Source organism: Lagopus leucura, unplaced genomic scaffold (genome assembly GCF_019238085.1).
Source record: "Lagopus leucura isolate 7727_CA_CO unplaced genomic scaffold, USGS_WTPT01 Super-Scaffold_73, whole genome shotgun sequence".
In the NCBI taxonomy this organism is placed as follows: domain Eukaryota; kingdom Metazoa; phylum Chordata; class Aves; order Galliformes; family Phasianidae; genus Lagopus; species Lagopus leucura.
Genome location: NW_024962252.1, coordinates 70,170,140 through 70,187,470, shown reverse-complemented (window position 1 = coordinate 70,187,470; position 17,331 = coordinate 70,170,140). Strand labels below are relative to the sequence as shown.

The 17,331-nt window shown below is 40.1% G+C and overlaps 1 protein-coding gene and 1 long non-coding RNA gene across 2 annotated transcripts; one reads left to right on the top strand and one right to left on the bottom strand.

Moving 5' to 3' along the window:
* Positions 1 to 46: 46 nt before the first annotated feature.
* On the top strand, positions 47 to 2,073 carry LOC122183010. Its single transcript, XR_006180063.1, has 4 exons — positions 47 to 146; positions 1,356 to 1,400; positions 1,638 to 1,721; positions 1,835 to 2,073. It is a non-coding gene; the product is annotated as an uncharacterized LOC122183010 (long non-coding RNA).
* Positions 1,620 to 17,308, bottom strand: CEBPZ (CCAAT enhancer binding protein zeta). The gene is made up of 16 exons (XM_042876696.1): positions 17,144 to 17,308; positions 15,516 to 17,059; positions 14,318 to 14,549; positions 13,572 to 13,743; positions 12,333 to 12,421; positions 11,785 to 11,838; positions 10,994 to 11,096; positions 9,851 to 9,919; positions 7,656 to 7,722; positions 6,506 to 6,606; positions 5,669 to 5,729; positions 4,526 to 4,734; positions 3,453 to 3,536; positions 2,894 to 2,955; positions 2,720 to 2,801; positions 1,620 to 1,935 (listed from the first exon to the last, which is right to left on the bottom strand). The coding sequence occupies exons 1-16, from the start codon at positions 17,288 to 17,290 to the stop codon at positions 1,796 to 1,798; spliced, it is 3,216 nt and encodes a 1,071-aa protein (XP_042732630.1). The 5' UTR covers positions 17,291 to 17,308; the 3' UTR covers positions 1,620 to 1,795.
* Positions 17,309 to 17,331: the final 23 nt, after the last annotated feature.

The window sequence follows — 17,331 nt, the reverse complement described above, 5'->3', positions numbered from 1 at the left end:
GCGCAGCCTGTACAGGCGCTACCGGAAGCGCGGCCCGGGGGCTGCGGCGGCCATGAGGAGGCGGCTGGTGGCGGGGCTGGTGGCGTTGGAGGTGGCTGGGCTGGGCGGCGCGCTGCTGCTCTACCGCGCCATGGACCGCAGCAGAGGTGCGGCGGGGCGGCCGGGCGGGGTGCCACAGGAGCCGGGGATTGCGCTGCACCACGGCCGCGTTTATTCTGCACGAGTTTGGGTTTTTGGCGGCAAAGATCAGCGCAAGTTACCTGATGCCGGAACGGGGTCTTGTGCTTTGTCGTAGTTAAGGGGAAGTAGCCGTCAGATGAGGCAGGATTCGATGAATCCTGTTTCAGGCATCTGCTCTGCAGCCCCTGGAGGGATCCTCAGGTTCACCGCTCGGTCTCACAGGCGTTGTGATTTGACGTTTTCCAGATGAGAGCAGACCCAGCTGGCAAGTGCAGAGGGCAGCCAGGGTCAGCTTCCAATGACGTAATGTCAGTCCCTGAAGCCTCTCATGCTTCTGATTCACTGCTTAGGGAACACACAAGTAAGCCGTGCACCAGCTTAGTTATACAAAGAAGCTCCATCTGTGCTGCAGCCGCCTCGTTTTGTACTCGGGGCCCTGCAAGACTCAGCAGTGCTGTGACAGGCCTGCGCCCCTGCAGATGGCAGCCAGCCCTGCCACCCTAGGGTCAGCACGATCCCAAAGGCACCTGCTGCTGGAGCTGTGAGGCACCAGCTCCCCGTTTCAGCAGGAGAGTCATTTTAGACCGACTTCCAATGGAACACCACCTACCCCTTTCTGTACTGTATCTTCATTCTGACACGCCCTTGTAGAAGTTCTTCAGTTGTAGTTCTGCATGGTGTGGTGAGCTCAGGCATTGGCTTGCTGTGCTCAGAGTAAGGCTTTCCTCACTTTGCACTAACAGTAGCGCTTAGAGGTTCAACAGACTGCTGCAAATTGTTACAACAGCATTAAACTGTCATTTCATGATTTTCTGTTGGTTCAGTCAAGCTGCCTAAAGGATTCACTGAACACCGAGGCCGTGTCAGGAATCAGTTTCCTAATAAGTCCTTTGAAAGTCAGTCTGCTGTGCTTCATTCAGCTTTGTTTGAGTGTGCAGCTTGTAATGCAGTTACCACTAGTGTGAGGAAGCTCAGAAAACACTCATCTGATTGAGCTGCACACAGGAGGAGCCTCAATATGTTTCTGATATGATTTAAAAAAATGTGGGTCACAGTATTCAACAACCTGTAACAAAGAGCTAGGACAAATTTACGTAAAAGTAATGAGAAAAATAGAGTATTTAATTATTTCTCTTAAAATATCATAAGTAACTATGACTTATCTTTCCTGTCAGACTTCAGATACACAATGCAGAAGAGGTTTCCATCAATTCTGGAAGGTAGGTTTGTGTTTGCTGGCTTTGGAAAGATGGCTGAAGCTTCTCTTGCATCTTACATATAAAACAGATTGTATCATTGCTTAAAACTACACCAGGAGAGATTGCAGAAGTGTTTGTTGTTACATGTAGGTGTGTCTGAAGTGCTGGATGGAGACCTCAGAACTGCAGGGCTCTATGTCCAAACAGACTAGCCATAAAATCACTAAGTTACAGCTAACAGATTTTCCTGTTTTTCAGTTTATTACAAATCCAATGAGTGGTCTGGAATTCACGGCATAAGGGAGAATGACCAAATGGCATGGTTAAGCAGCAAGAATTAAAGTAAGATAGGCTGATAAAGAGAATAATTATTTTGCCGTAGTTATTGTAAAAATGCCTACGTTATGATGCCCAGCTCATCTTTTTGATTTCTTGCCTCTGTTCTTCTTTTTCAGCCCTGTGTGCCTGAACTGTTTTTTCCTTTTGATGATGCTTTTCACATCCCTGTTGTGAAGCCACCTGTCACGCTCTACTTCCCACTTGATTTGCTTGATATCTGGAAAGAGGAAAGATGGAAGATAAGAAGTCAGCAGCTGATGGACATCATGTGGAATACAGATAAATCATGTAGAAGTTAAGACTTGACTAATTTATTTATAAACATTAATAAAATGCAAACTGCTGATTTTTTTGACACCAGAGAACTGTTTTCTTCACAATACACACCCTACTATCTCAGAATCTTGGGGTTTAAGACCGCTCTTCACATTGATTTTCTTTTTTTTTTTTTAATGCTACATGCTCTCCTGTACAAGTATGCAGTACATTACTATTTTTTTCAGGTGACATCAGAAAGGCTTGTAAAGGCCCTACAAAGGACTGACGATTCAAAGAAATACACATTTAATTCATCAGCATTATTTCTGACAAATTATTTTTGCTTCATCAATATCATGAGGAAGCATTTACAGTAGGTAGGTAAAGATAGCCATGCTATCTTCCCTTCATAAGGATCCACGATACTCTTGATGAGAGCAAAATTCATATGAAAGCTTGACAGATGGCACACCGTCAGTTTTTATTTACAGTGTGAAAGGAGGAAAAAAAAGCCACCCCCTTTCTGAAGCCTTATTAAGTCCAATTGTTACAATTAATATTAGCATTGCACATCTTTTAACTGAAAAATACTACATCATCTCTTAATTACATTGAGCTGCTTTCCCTCCTGTGTTCTCGCTAACCTTATTTGTACCACACTTAGAATATATCACAAAATTTCAAGTACAGAATCTAAAGCAGAAGAGCACTACAACTACCTGCTCTCCATAGCATGTACTTACTTGCATTGTCTCTGTTAGCCATGGCATTCATTCCAATATTGTCAAACTTGGACCCAGCATTTTCATCCAGCAGATAGCCAATCTTTAAAAAACAGAAATTTTCTTATTTTAGTACAAAGAAGCATGTAAAATGCTTGAACTTTTTTTATTTTCCTGAGCACTGATCTAACGTACCTCTTCAGCAGCTGCCAGTATTTTGGCATCTTTGAGTTTTCTCTTCTTTCCTTGGCTGGATCCTTCAAACAAGAAGTACGATTCTTATGAGACAGAAATTCAAATTCACAATAACACTACTACAGAGGTGTTTTAAATAGTTTTGTTGGTTCTGTTTGTTTGTTTTGTTTTTCAAATTTAATAAGATCACCTAAAATAATCTGTTAGAAAACTTTATTCACCACCTCTCCTAAAAAGAAGGGGGGAAAAAGTTTTCCAGCAGGAACAAAATAGGATAAATCTACACAGTGTGTATTAGTAGCAAATGCAAACCCACAAGCTACTCTGCCAGTACAATTCCATTCTTCAAATACACTTCCTTTGATCCCCAGCCCTTCAAGAGCAGATCATCATTCTGAATTAGGCCACACTGTTTAGAGGACAAGGCTAAAACCAATTCCTTTTCTTCTATGGTTTATTGAAATCTGAATCATGATCCACAAATCTACTGTACTGGACTCTTCTTGTTACAATTTTTCCCATTTGTATTAGGCCTTCTCAAATTGAAATACTTCCTTACCTTCACGTGATCCCATAAAATTCATATCTTTCTTTCTCTTGGTCTTTTTACTGATAGACTTCGATTGATTGTCGTTGTTAAGGTCTGACAGAAAAAAATAATAAATGAGTTCCTCATTCCCACACCTTCTGCATGTACTTAAAGCACACTATACAAATATCTATTTAGACATAAATCTATCTCAATGATCTGAATCTTCAAAAATAAGTTTAAAACACAGTGGACACAACTGAACCTTGATTTCTTAAAGCCATAAAATTAAGAACTGCTCAGTGATGTGCCTTTATGCTTTTTTTCCCAAAGCACCAAATACTAATGAGCTGAGAAACTAAGATATTTAACATATGAAGGCTAGGACATTATGTAAACTTTGTCTGCTTAAGTATGATGAAATAACAGTCTTATTAAAGATTCATGTATTAATAGCTGTATGAGTAATTTATCTGCTCAATCTTCAATCATAGTCCTGTGACCTTAAGTTTTTACTTGAAATACTCCATTAATTTGTGCTTTGCCAGCTACAGAAAGTACATTCTGAGTAACCCATGCTTTTCAGCTGAAAAGACAGTAAAGGCATAAAGGTGCAGCAATCAATTACTGTTACAGAGGTAATAAAAATAGAGGTGCACAGCTGCATTGGAAGAGTAAGCTGTTATTTGCAAGCCAGTAATGTAGAAAGTTACCTCATCTAAAAATTAACATTAACTAACCTAAAGAAATAAAAATGTTAGGAACAGATTTTTTTTCCTCTTAGAAATCTTTTAATATGCTTGTGTACTGTAGCCATTACAAAGCTGCTTTTGTTCTGCCTATGCTTTTAGCATCAAGAAAACACGTCTTGTATGCAAACTGTTGAACTCCATGTATAACTCCCCTTTTCATCTCATAGACTGTGCAGAAAATGTTGTTTTTCTGAATTCTTGATCGACAAGAGAAACATTTCTTCACTTAAAATCCAAACCTTACACCCAGATAACCAAATATTAAATATGTAATTGCAAATTAAATAATCTTTTTTTAAAAGATTTTTCTTTTTGTTTTTGTTGTTGTTTTTATATTAAATGTTACTTCACCTGGGCTGTTATCATCATCAGACACATCCATAAATACGCCTCCTTCCTCATTCATATCCTCTTCAAAATCATCTTCCTCCATGCTTCCTAAGGAGACTTCCTCATCATCCAGGTCACTGAACTCATCTTCATCATCAGAATCCTCCCAGTCAGCACCGGATTCCTCACTTCTGCTTTTCTTATTTCCATTGCTTTTCTTTTTTATATTACTAAAAAAATACATAACAGTTTAACACATCGTATGGTAGAATACAGTTTGCCAGATAACATGCATCTACCTCTAAACAATATGGTAGAAAAGTAAAACATCACAGCAAATTCTGTAAATACAGTAATAATAAATATAATAAATGTATTAAGCACACAGGTATGCAACTCTGTTAGAAACTAAGTAATGTTAAGAAGTTTTGGAGACAATCCTATTCTAAAATAAACTGAGTCTTTCCAGGCGTCTTTGCTCCTTATCAGAAAGTCTTTTCCATAAAAACCACACAGTATGTTTGATCTCTGTATTAGAACCTCTTCTTTTTTTCCACTGAAGGCAAATGCAGCTCTTTAGATGCTAGATGCTTAGTTGTTGTTTTAAGTCTCCTCTTATTTTTTACTCCCACCCACCTGGATCACAGAAACATTTCAGTAAGAGTCTAAACTTTAATTCTTATTTCAATTTTTAAAAAGAATATTCTGTGCTGATTTTAAGGGTATACTGAAGATACTTTAACTAAAAGAAGAGGTTAATCAATCGCTAATTAACTGCTGACTTCCTGAAAACTGAGCTCTGTGATTCTGGACCCCAGTTTATTCCGTGAGTTAGGTCCAGTTACAACCAGTCCTGACAGCAGCAGCACAACTATGCCTCATTGTTTCCTTTTGTACATGGTAATTCCCAAACAGAAACCAGAGACAATAAAAACCAAGTAGGATTACACCCTGTTTACCGGGTTACTGCATTGTACAGATAAAATACTACAGGTCTCATGCTTCAAGCAAAGGTACTGTAAGCACCATTGAATCACAATGCTCCATTCTGAGGGATGCAGAAAAGCTGCACTACCCAGCACTCAACTGCCACTGCCTTTTTCTTTTTTTTTTTGCTGCAAAAATGATAAGCTGAAAGATGAAAGAACTGGTTTGAAGTCTTACCCAGCAAAATCAAGGTCATCCTGGCTAACACCAGTGGCACTATCATCAGCTTCAAATGCATCTGGGGAAAAAAATACTTTTTACTACAAAGTGTCAAACAAGAATTATGAAGTTATTGCAAAATATTAAGTGTTGTTTTCCTGAACAACTTAATATGATCTGCATCTATAGATCTGATATTAAACGGCTCATACTCCCACAGAAAAATAATCCACAAAACAGTTACTTTAAAATAACTGGACTTTTTCTGAAGAAAAATAAATAAAACAAAATGAAAATAGATAGACAGATCTCTCTTTAAATAATAATGACAGTTTTCTTTTTCCAGAATATAATTTCTGATCGGCATCAGACAATATCCAAGTCAGACAAAAACTCAATTAGGATACTGCAAATGAATGTCCTGACAGCTGATCTGTTGGCTAATTTCCAGGTTAGAAGTTTGCCAAGGCCCTAACTGAACAACTCATCTCATGAGAGATGTTAGGAATTATGACATTATACAGAATCTCTAAGGAAGGCTTAAAAAGATCAGGCAGTAAAAAAAGAACAGGCTACAAGAAAAAGTTATTTCATTCTCAGGCTACATTTGGAAACGAACAAAGAAGCAGCAACAGATCTGTGCCAGTTTGTTTACACTCAAACACCCAAAATTTCCTACTTGAGCTAAACAAGCTGTATTGTTAACTACAGTAGCATAAAACAGGAATTGAAAAGTCAATTTTCTTCCACTTTCACATTCATGTACCAGATTATTTTATACAAAAAGGATAAATTAATAATTTGTAAAAGCAGGAAATACCAGGATAGTTTCTACAAGGAAAAATGCAACTTTACCCAATGCTCTTTCAAACTCATCATCATCCACATCTTCTACACTTTCTTCATCCTCCTGGCGCCTGTGTTTCTCTCTTGTTTTATCAAACTTTGTATAAAATCTGAAACAGCATATTACTTTCAGGCACAAAGCTACAGGTAATTCTTTATAAGATTAAAAAAAAAAAGTAAAAAAATAACCCAGCAGATGGATTCAACTGTGTATTTTTCCAATTGAAAAGAGTAAGTTAACTATTTCAAACACATCCCAGAACAGAGATTTGTATTTTCTTTCTTTTTCGAGCTGTAAGTCACCACTGTAAGATTAAAACAATACAATTTCACAGAGGTGCTAGAAATCATTTTGAACATAGTGAATTTATAAAAGGGCAAAAGGAAGATGTGTAGATCTGGAAAGTGTCGACTAAGTTCAACTTAGAATCATAGAATGGCTCAGGTTGGAAAAGGCCTTAAAGATCATCAAGTCCAACCACAACCTAACCATACCATGCTGACTCTAACAACCCCCCACTAAATCATGTCCCTGAGCACCACATCCAAATGGTTTTTAAACACATCCAGGGATGGTGACTCCACTACCTCCCTGGGGAGCCTATTCCAGTGCTTAACAACCCTTTCTGTAAAGAAGTTTTTTCTGATATCCAACCTAAACCTCCCCTGGCACGACTTGAGGCCATTTCCCCTCATTCTGTCACCTGTCACCAGTGAGAAGAGACCAATCCCATCCTCACTGCAGTCACCTTTCAGATATTTGAAAAGCACAATAAGGCCTCCCCTCAGCTTCCTCTTCCCCAGACCGAAAAAAAAGCCACAATCTACCAACTAAGTTATATTAAATCTACGTCTGATACTTAAGAATTACAACCCATGAGCCATTCATTATCACCCAGAGTTTAGGTGTATTTATCATAACAATATTATTATTTGATGTATAGTTTCCAAGCACTGACTGCTTTCATTCATGATATTCTTTCCTTTTGATAAATTCTGAAATTACGTTCTTAAGGAAACTGTCATCACAAGTCATTCAAATTAATTAAAACTTGCAAGCACATGAAACACTAGCAAATACTTATTAGATGTAACTTTTTTTTTTGAAGGCATTGCATTAAAAAACTCTTAAAATGAATGTTCATAAATATGTCATTACCTGTGAAAAAATAATTCATCCACTGGGATTTTGCTTTCATCTCTGGCAAGGAATTCCTTACTGTTGACTGCAAAAGCCCAAAAGAACTGGTTTTACTTCAAGTTGAAATGACTGTTATTCTTCTCAGTGGTGTCACAAGTGGTTAAACAGCAGCACAGACAGAAGTACTGTGCTCAGTGTTGTCTGTTGCATAAAGTGAATTCATCACAAACTTCAAATCAACAGTTCTTTGGATATACTGATAACTAGCTGTGAGCAAGGCCCCTTGGAAAAACTCAGCCAGGTTCTAATTTACATGCCAACAAGTGAGGTTTTGCAGTCACCTACTCCAGGGATACTTTTTGTTTTGTTTTAATTCTTACTAAAAAAAAAAAAAAAAGTAGGAAATAATGTAAGCCAGCTCTCATCCACTGGAACAGCAGGTTGCTACTGCCCAGCAACCCTGGCAGTAAGAAGCAATGCAGCTGAAATGACAGCCATGTACCAGAAGCCAATCAAGCATGCTGAAGAATGGATCCAGCCCTACTCTACCACCATTTCTGAGGAAACAGGGCAAAGTATGACATCTGCAGCACCAGATCAACTAGGGTATCAACGATTGGCCCTGTGAAGAAGCTTTCCCTCTCGTGTCTTTCACTTTCCTCCCTCTCCTCAGAAGAACGTGCTACTGCTTATCTCAGTGGACATACATGGTAATATTTCCTAAGTGACAAAGGTTCGTTTCTGAAAAGAGATCAGCATACAAAACAACTGTTCAAATGAATAGTAGAAGGTATCAGAGGATTTGCAACCTCAGTTCTTCATGCCTCAGCAGTGCCTACCTATAATATATAAATCCTATTTTGGACATTTCACTTGTAAAATACTTAATTTCCTCAACTTGTGGTAAGTGTTCAGTTTGTTCCTTCAAATAACAATAAACTAAAGAATGCAATAACAAATTACATCCTCAAATGCATTCTAGATAAGAATTATTTAAGCTTTCATGGCCAGAAAAACATACATCACTAAGGGCACAACAGTTCATCTGTATTAATAAAGCTCCTGCTTAACACATCAGATCTAAAGTTACAGGAAGTACATCTGTGGGAATGTTAGGGGCATCACCACAGATTACGGTACCTCTTCTAAGCTCAAGGAACAAGTCTGAAGTTTTATCCTGCTTCTAACTACTGGTTCTTACCACCAAACCTTGCCCATAATCACTGTAAAGACTGGGGCAAAACCCAGCTTTTTTCTGTAGGCAGGTAGTTACCTACCAAAGGAAGAACAGAAGAGATGCTGAACACAAATCCTAAAAGCCACAGCTGTGGCATTGTTTGAAGTAATCCACATAATCTAAGGAAAGAGCTTAGTACGATTTACATTGTTACATAAATCCATTTTCTAAGATTGTAAGTCACTTTTCAATTATATTAAGCAGAATTAATGGGATCATATGATAGTTTGGAAACAAATTCATTAACTGCATACTATTACTGCATTAACTAGTAATAGAGCAGCTTACATTTTAAAGATTTTTATATAACTCTAGGTATATTTTTAGAAATAGCCTAACAAATTGCTCTTCTAACTAAAATTAATATTAGCCAGAAGAAACTCTAAGGCTGTTTATGTTTTTTAGCAGCATTTTTGCCCCCAAGGTGTCACACTGCCAGCTACAAGCCAATCTGTAACAATGTTCTAAACTTTTTACACAAGACTGCAAAATTTACTCTCTACCCAGCGAATTTATCACCTTGTATGAGATGCTGGAAAAAAAAAAAAAAGGTAATTTAGCATGAGAAAATACAGAAAATACATGCAGGCGATAGCAGAAATAGCACAGTAGACAAAAAGGCATGCTGTTTTCAGGCACTCTGTACTGTGCTGTTATACATTTTCTAATGGCAAGGAGAAAGTGTAAGGTTGATGATGCACTGACTAATAAAAAGGAATTGCTATGAGAAAATAATTGACAACTAGAGGGAAAATACAAGGAGAAAAGGTATTGAAAAGATTTGTTGACTAAAGCTAAGCAGTGGTACAGCAGAAGATAAACTGTTTTTCTACTCAAATAGACAGTGATTGAGACAACAGAAACAGCACAGCACAGAGGATGGACGTTCACAACCATCAGCCAAGACTTTTTTCTTTTTTAACTTCAAAAGAACAGTTTCTCAATCATAATGTTAAAAGAAAGGAGGCCAGCCTACCCGCCAGACTTCGTATATCTGTCATGAACTGCTTCTTCTTCCGCTGCATTACCACACTGCTGGTGTTCTCTGTAGCAGAACATAAATCAGAAACATTACTTTAGTAAAAAAGTTCTACTTTATTAGAACTTATACAAAGCTGAGAGGAACGGCTGCCATCCAGAGGGATCCTGACAGGCTGTAAAACATGCTGTTCAGCAAAGAGAACTGCAGGAAGTCCTGCAACTGGGGAGATACTACCCCAGAAATTAATATATATGTAGGGGGTCACCCAGCTGGAAAGCAACTTGGCAGAAAAGGCCCTGAGAGACAGCAGGTTGACCAGGAACCAGCAATGCGCCCTTGCCTCAAAGACAATCAATGTTAACTGCATTAGGAAGAGTATTACAACATGCCAAGGCAAGGGATCCTCTCCCTCTGTTCACTCCTGGTGAAGTTATGCCTGGAGGGCTGTGCCCAGTTCTGGGCCCCCGGTACAAGAGATGTGCATTCTACAGAGAGCCCAGGAAAGGGCCTTAAAAATGAAAGGATGAGAGCATCTCTCCTGTGAAGAAGGGCCACGAGAAATGGGATTATTCAGCCTGGAACAGACTTAAGGGAGAATCTCATCAATGTGCACAAATATCTGAAGGGAATGTACAAAGAAGATAAAGTCAGGTTATTTTCAGAAGGGTCCGGGGAAAAGGTGAGGAAATGGGGTTTGTACTCATCTGAACATCAGGAAGCACTTTTTACTGTGAGATTGGCTGAGTACTGGCACAGGCTGTCCATAGAGGCTGTGCATTCTCCCTCTGTAGATGTCATCTTCCAAAGCCACCTGGATATGGTCCTGGGCAGCCTGCTTAAGCAGGGGAGTTGGACTAAATGATCTCCACAGATGCATTCCAACCTTGATTATTCTGTGCTCAGTCATTACACTCCCCTACATTTATTCCTGCTACCTTGGCAGTTATTGAAACTCAAAGAGGCAACACTATGTGGCTAGCAGCTGGTTCTAAATTACAGATATCTTTCACACAGCCCTGCAGACTAATGTCACTCCTCTGGTGCACCATGTGCACTCCAAATATTTGACAAGCGTAGGTCGTTAACAATCTGAGAGTTTCACCATCAACAATCAAGATCAAATGCAAAGAAGTTCACCTTTGCCTTTGTGGAGTTTGGGATTTCTGTACACAAAGCGATCCAAGAATCTCATTAATGTGAAATCTTGCAAAGGATCACCGGAGTACTGAATGTGATTTCCCTGAAATAAGAAAATGTTTGTGATCTTCATTTTCAAAAGACAGCAACATATAGCTAGAGGCTCAAATGGTCCACCAAACAACAATAAAGATTTGGGGATATCTCATCATTTAAGCCTGACAAGTTAACCCGCTCCTTCATGCTTTTATTCTTGGAATCTCACTGTTTTCTTCAAAAAGCACCTCCCTCACTTCATTCCAGTGATGAACTGCCTTGCCATGCACTGTGCTAAAAGAGAAACATTTTTATTGACAGCGATTCATTTGCAACTACATTCGCAACTACTAAGTTAATAATCAGTACAACTTGAATACCAAATATGTAAAAGAAAGTAAAAATTCTAAGTAGGCACTTGTGCATGATATCATCACAGTATTTTAAGAAGTAAAAGTTGTGTTCCAAAAACAGACCTCTCACATCAGAAATAGAATACTTTATGCAGACAGACCGAAATCTAAAACAAGTCTAAGGATCACATAATATGCACTTTTCAACTTAGTTATTTCCTTCTGTGAACAGTCTCATTTAGATAAAGCACTAATTCAGTGAAAAGCTTTGTCTTTGAGTGCATGTTACTCACAGTGCTGCAGAACTTCTAGCAACCTGCAGAGTGCAATAAAGCTTTATACTGTTTTTAATGGCAAAAGATAGCTAATAAAAATCACAGCTAAACAGGAAAAAGTACTTACTTCTAGAATTGTTTTTGCAAAGAGAGCCACAGACGGATGAAAATGTTCAGAAAGCTGAAAAACAAAAACATTTCTTTATTTCTACTTCAAAAATAAATGCCATAGTTTTTCATGTTGCCATAGGCTTCTGACAACACTGCATTTGAAGACCACTCTGCAATTCAGCAAACAACACACAAGCATGTACTGGGGCTCTGCTCCCAAACAACTAAGGAATGTCAAGTTCTAATTTTTTGTTAGCATTAACCAAAAGTATCCACGACTATAGTTTTATTTAACTAAACACCAAAAGGCTTCATTAATGAAAGTAAAGATTCAAAAGTCTAAAAAAGATCATAGATCAATCTCCACTACAAAATTACTATTCCTACTCTGGAATAACAGCACCAAATACAGCACATACAGCCTTAGAGCTGAGCAGTGTGACCTTTAACCTTTCTGTCACGTGACTGAGGTAACCACTCCAGAAATAACAAAATTAATTTTCTTTTCTTTATACAAGGACAACACTAAGAAACACAGTATGCAGTAACAGGAGGATGCTTTACCTTCTTCAGTTCCCAAAGGCTTGTACTTTCAGCACCACAGTATAAAGGACTTCGGTGCAAAGGATCATAGGAAACCCCATTCTTTTTCCCTGGGGGACAGCAGAGATAGAAAAAGACTATTACACTTCCTCAAAAAAACTCAGGAGAGTATTATCTTCATTTCACCGTGGCAGCAATGCTGTTCATCATTCTTTGCTAGACAGACCACAGATTCATCCAGTAGCAGACAGAGATTAAATCCAGAAGCCCACAGTATGACCAGGTGAGTTTCCTACTTGCTTTCAGGAAAGCCCTTGAAAACCCCTTCTCTGTTCCAGAAGGGAAATATTGTCCCTTTGTACACAGCATTGGTCAGACCACACCTTGAATACTATGATCAGTTTTGGGACCCTCACTATCAAGATACTGAGTTGCTCATGAGTTTGCAGAGAAGAGCAACGCAGTTGATGAAGGGACTAGAAAATAAGCATTACAAGGAGTGGCTGAGGGAACTTGGGCTGTTGAGTCTGGAGAACAAGAGATTGAATGGAGACCTCAACACTGCCTGAAAGGAGTTTGCAGGTAGGAGGATGTTGGTTTCTTTTCTCAGGTGAAAAGCGATGGCACATGAGGAAATGGCCTTGCATTGTGTCAGAGGTTTGAATTGGACATCAGAAATAATTTCTTCAGAGGGTGGTCATGTGCTGAAATGGGCTGCCCATATGTGGTACAGGCCCCATCCCTGGAGGTATTTAAGAGACGTGTGGATGTGGCACTACGGTATACGGTTTAGTGATGGGACTTGGTGGGTCAGATGGATGGCTTGAACATCTTTTCCAGACTGATGATTCTATGACTCTGTGAAAAGGTCATCAGGAAAGAGCAAAGCTAGAAGCAGGCTCAGAGCTAGACAGGTTGGTTGTTCTAGCAATGTTCAACTGAATATGCACCTACACACATCCTGACAATGGCTACGTTACTCTGAATGTCTTTCAAGTTGGAAGAAAAAAAATCCAGTTTGTTTATGACTTGGGCACAAATACACTAACCCGTTAGAGAAAACAGCTAAAAGATGAATACAGTCTCTTCACTATTGCTGAGCTAACAGAAAGAGGAAAAAAAATGATTCTGATTGCTTTGAATCAAACTTCAATTTGAAAAACTAAAATTATGTTCTAATTAATTTTACCAGTCTTGATCAGTATGCCACTGTTACTGAATGTTAGGACTTGAATGCATTACGTTTTCTTGCTAATTTACCTCCCATATTCTCATGATGCACCCATGAGGCTGCTGAACTCATATGATTAGTTTTAGCAGAATTTTCTGTTGCGCTCCTCTCTTCCTCCTCTACTTTGTCTGCATCCACAAATGTTTCTTCACTCTCTTCAACCTCTTCTTGATCCTTAAAGCACTCTTCTTCATCAGACTCCTAAATAATAAAGAAAATGTTTGTGAACAGCTTTTCTTTTTCAGTTTTATTACAATTTGTTAGAAAAATCCACATACTTCTGAAGAATCAGCATGTTTAGACAACACATATTTTTGGCCACAATACAAGACTACAATTGAACTTTGCAGTCATACAGTTATACAGTCATCAGTGCAAAAGTCCATCCTCATTTGATGAAAGAAAATAATATATTATTTAAATACTGCCTGGTTATACTTCAGAGACTGCATAAAGAAGAAGGCCGTGTTCTGACAAAACTTTTTGGACTGGAGCATTTATCTGCTTACTTACACAGCATTTAGCAAAAGAACTTCCTCCATGAATGAAGGCTGTAGGACCTGCTAGGAACGCAGACAACACCTTTGCAGATTTTTAATGCAGTTGTAATTGTTGAAGTACTTTTTGCCACAGAAAAATCAGATATTAACAAAATCTCTTAAGAATTCCATTTTACAAGACAGTCCTTTCCAGATACGAAGAATTATTCACAAAGAGAAATAGGTTAGGGAAAGGTGAACACCTCTCTTAGCCCTACGGAATAAAGCAGTCATACCACGTGATCCTGTAACTGGACCCTCAAGCCTGGTTTTACTTTCAGAAGCTCAGACAGAAGGTACAGGGTTCCACAAATGAAGGGTGGTGTCTGTCCAGTAGTGACCTGAAGCAATCTCTTCACGAAGGCCTTCACTCGCCGTAACACCACGTCTGCCTTCAGAGATTTATAGACAAGGTTAAGAAACATGGATGGCTTTGAGCAGGCTGCTAAACCAGGATCCAGAAGCTTCCTGTAGAAAACAAAGGAGAATTAATCGTCATAATGCACACTGGCAAATAACTGCTATCAAAAACTACTATCCACATTTTTCAGACAGGTGTCCAGAAGTACAGTCACAGCTTGTTCTTCAGTAGAACAAACCATTATGAACAATGTTGAAAATGTCAAAAGCTGTGTAATATCTGCAAGTCCATAACAAACAATCAACATTAAAACAAAAAAACCTGTATCAGTAAATGAAATAAATATAAATATATATACATATATTTAAAACTGAGTTCAACACAGGAGTTTAAAAATTGAGGACATACAAGTGAGAAACTAATCTGACCTATTCAGACAACCGAAAAAGTAGAAAGAAAATGGTTGGCAACCGTCAGGGTTCACAATCAGGCCAGATACCTGTGTCAGCAAGTCCACTTTCTATTCACTTTTCTTCTGACACTATGTGGTACGGGAGGCCTCAAAATGCATTGCATGGTCTTGGGGAACCCGAGCTCCCTTTATAAAATCAGTATCAACTAACCAGAAGCCTGTATGGAACCTACCAAGTGTCTAAATAATCACCTAGGATCAAAAAGGAGATTCTTTTAGAACACGAGTTTTCCCAACCCAACAAATTAAGTCATCTAAGGATCGTGTTGACATAGGGCTTTCCTCCCTTATGAAAAACAGACAACAGGATTTTAGGCTATTACATCACTAAAACACACTGTCTGTAAAAGTGATTTCAGAATAAGTAATTATCAAATAGTATTAAAACGTATCTGGAATTAAAACCAGAAAACAGTGCAAAGGCACGTTCTCACAGCCGCCCACTGTCCTCTTATCCCCATGTTAAGTTAAAAAAAAAAAATTATGTATGTTATTTTCTAGCCCATAGTAAACATCAGAAATGTTTATTCAGTGGGACACAAAGTTTGCAAAATCTTAATGGCAGTTAAGCTTTTACCAAATATCCAAATGTGTCACTTACTTATACAGCGCTGCGTAGTACCTATCGGATACAGTCTGCTGGGAGTCCATAACCTGGAACAGCAACATCAAGGCCTGGACACTGGTACTGAAGTTCACAAGGTGCAGAACTTTAAACAAGGTGTTCATCTGTTCCTTCACTTTCTCATCACCAATCTCAGCGTAAGGGTAAGCTCTGTTTACCCCGCTAAGAAGAGCGCTGAGCATTTTGGATTCAACATCTTTTTTCTTAATGCAGTTCCGAAAAAAACAGAAATACAAAGATATCAGCTTGTTGGCCAATGGAGTTTCTTCATGACTGAGGACTATCTGATTTAAAAAGCACATGGCATAATACTGAGTCTTTGCACTGATGTTTGTGCGGTACAAAAGTCTCTCCACCTCACTGCACACTACTCCTTTCATATTTGGATGCTTGTGAAGTAAAGTCTCTAGAAGGTAAGAGGCTTTGGTGGCTATTTTGTTCTGAGGGTCTCCCAGTTTATTTACCAGCTGAACAAGCAGAAATTTCTCCTGTTCAGGTTTGTTGCAGAGAAGCTCATGGGCAGCTGCCAGCGCTCGGGTTTTTGTTGCCGTCAGGGAATCATGGCTCAGTATTTCCAAGGTCTGCACAAACTCTGCCACCTGCAGCTTCAGCTGGTGCTCAAAGTACCACAGTATCAGCCGTCTGTCCCTTGAATCTCTGTTGCCACTCGACATTTTCTCTATGTTGTTAAGTGGACGCTGTGAGAAAGACCACAGTTTGCGAGTATCTGGTAAGAGATCTGAAAGGAGAAGCTCTCTGAAAGTATCCAGAGCCATGAGGCTCTGTTGCCTGCTGCCCTTCTTCTTTACGAGGTTCACCAAGTTCTCAACAAAGTGGAGACTGTGGACAGCGCTGTCCTGAATGAGGAGGGTCATGGCTGCCATCCTGTCAGCGAGGGTGCCCGACGACACAACGGTTTTCATCCACGCCGACGAGGCCCCCTTCTGATACTCCGTCTTGTTCTTGTACAGCTCTGTCTCGTGCTGGTACAGCTTTTGGGCCAAGGCCTTGTACTGGGACAGGAGGGCTGGATCCTGCGGCTCAGCAGAAGTCTCACCGGTGTACTCCAGGTCGTACCACTTGCCGCCAGGTTTGACCAGTATCACCTCCCTAGCATGAAATGTGAAGTCCTCTTCCAGCCTCTCCTTCTGTACTGATTGCTGCTGGTGTGCTAGCTTCTTCTTGCTGTCTTTTCTACCACTCACTTGCTCTTCGGCTTTTTTTTCCTTTTTCCCTTCTGACGAAGAAGAAATTGTTTCTTTCTTGCTTCTCTCCTTGCTTTTCTCCTTCTTGCTTTTCTCCTTCTTTGGGGTCTTCTCTTTCTCTTTGCTGCCCTTTTTCTCCTCCTCCTCCTCTTCCTCCTCTTCCTCACCCAGGCAGCTCTTCGCATACTTGCCAAGCCCCAAAGAGCCAATGAAGGCCTCCAGCTCCCCCTCCTTCAGATCGTCGATGGCACCTTTCTTGCCGCCGTCCACCATCTCCTCCGCCTCGTCCACGGCGCACAGCATGAGGAAGTCTTGCTGCGGGCGGCAGCGAGGCGGTTACACGCGGCTTGCACGCGGGCCCACGCGCTCTCTCTCCCTCTCCCTCCCGCCTCCCCTCACCTTGGTGCCGCCGAGGCGGAGCACCTCGTCCAGCGTGAACCCATCGGCACCTCCACCGCCGTCGTCGTCGTCATCATCTTCATCCAGTTCGTAGCCGGCCGTCTCCTCCGGCCGCCGCCTCACGCCCCACTCACCCAGCGCCGCCATGGCAGCCCGCAGGAAGGCGGCTCGGCGACGCAGGCGCAGCG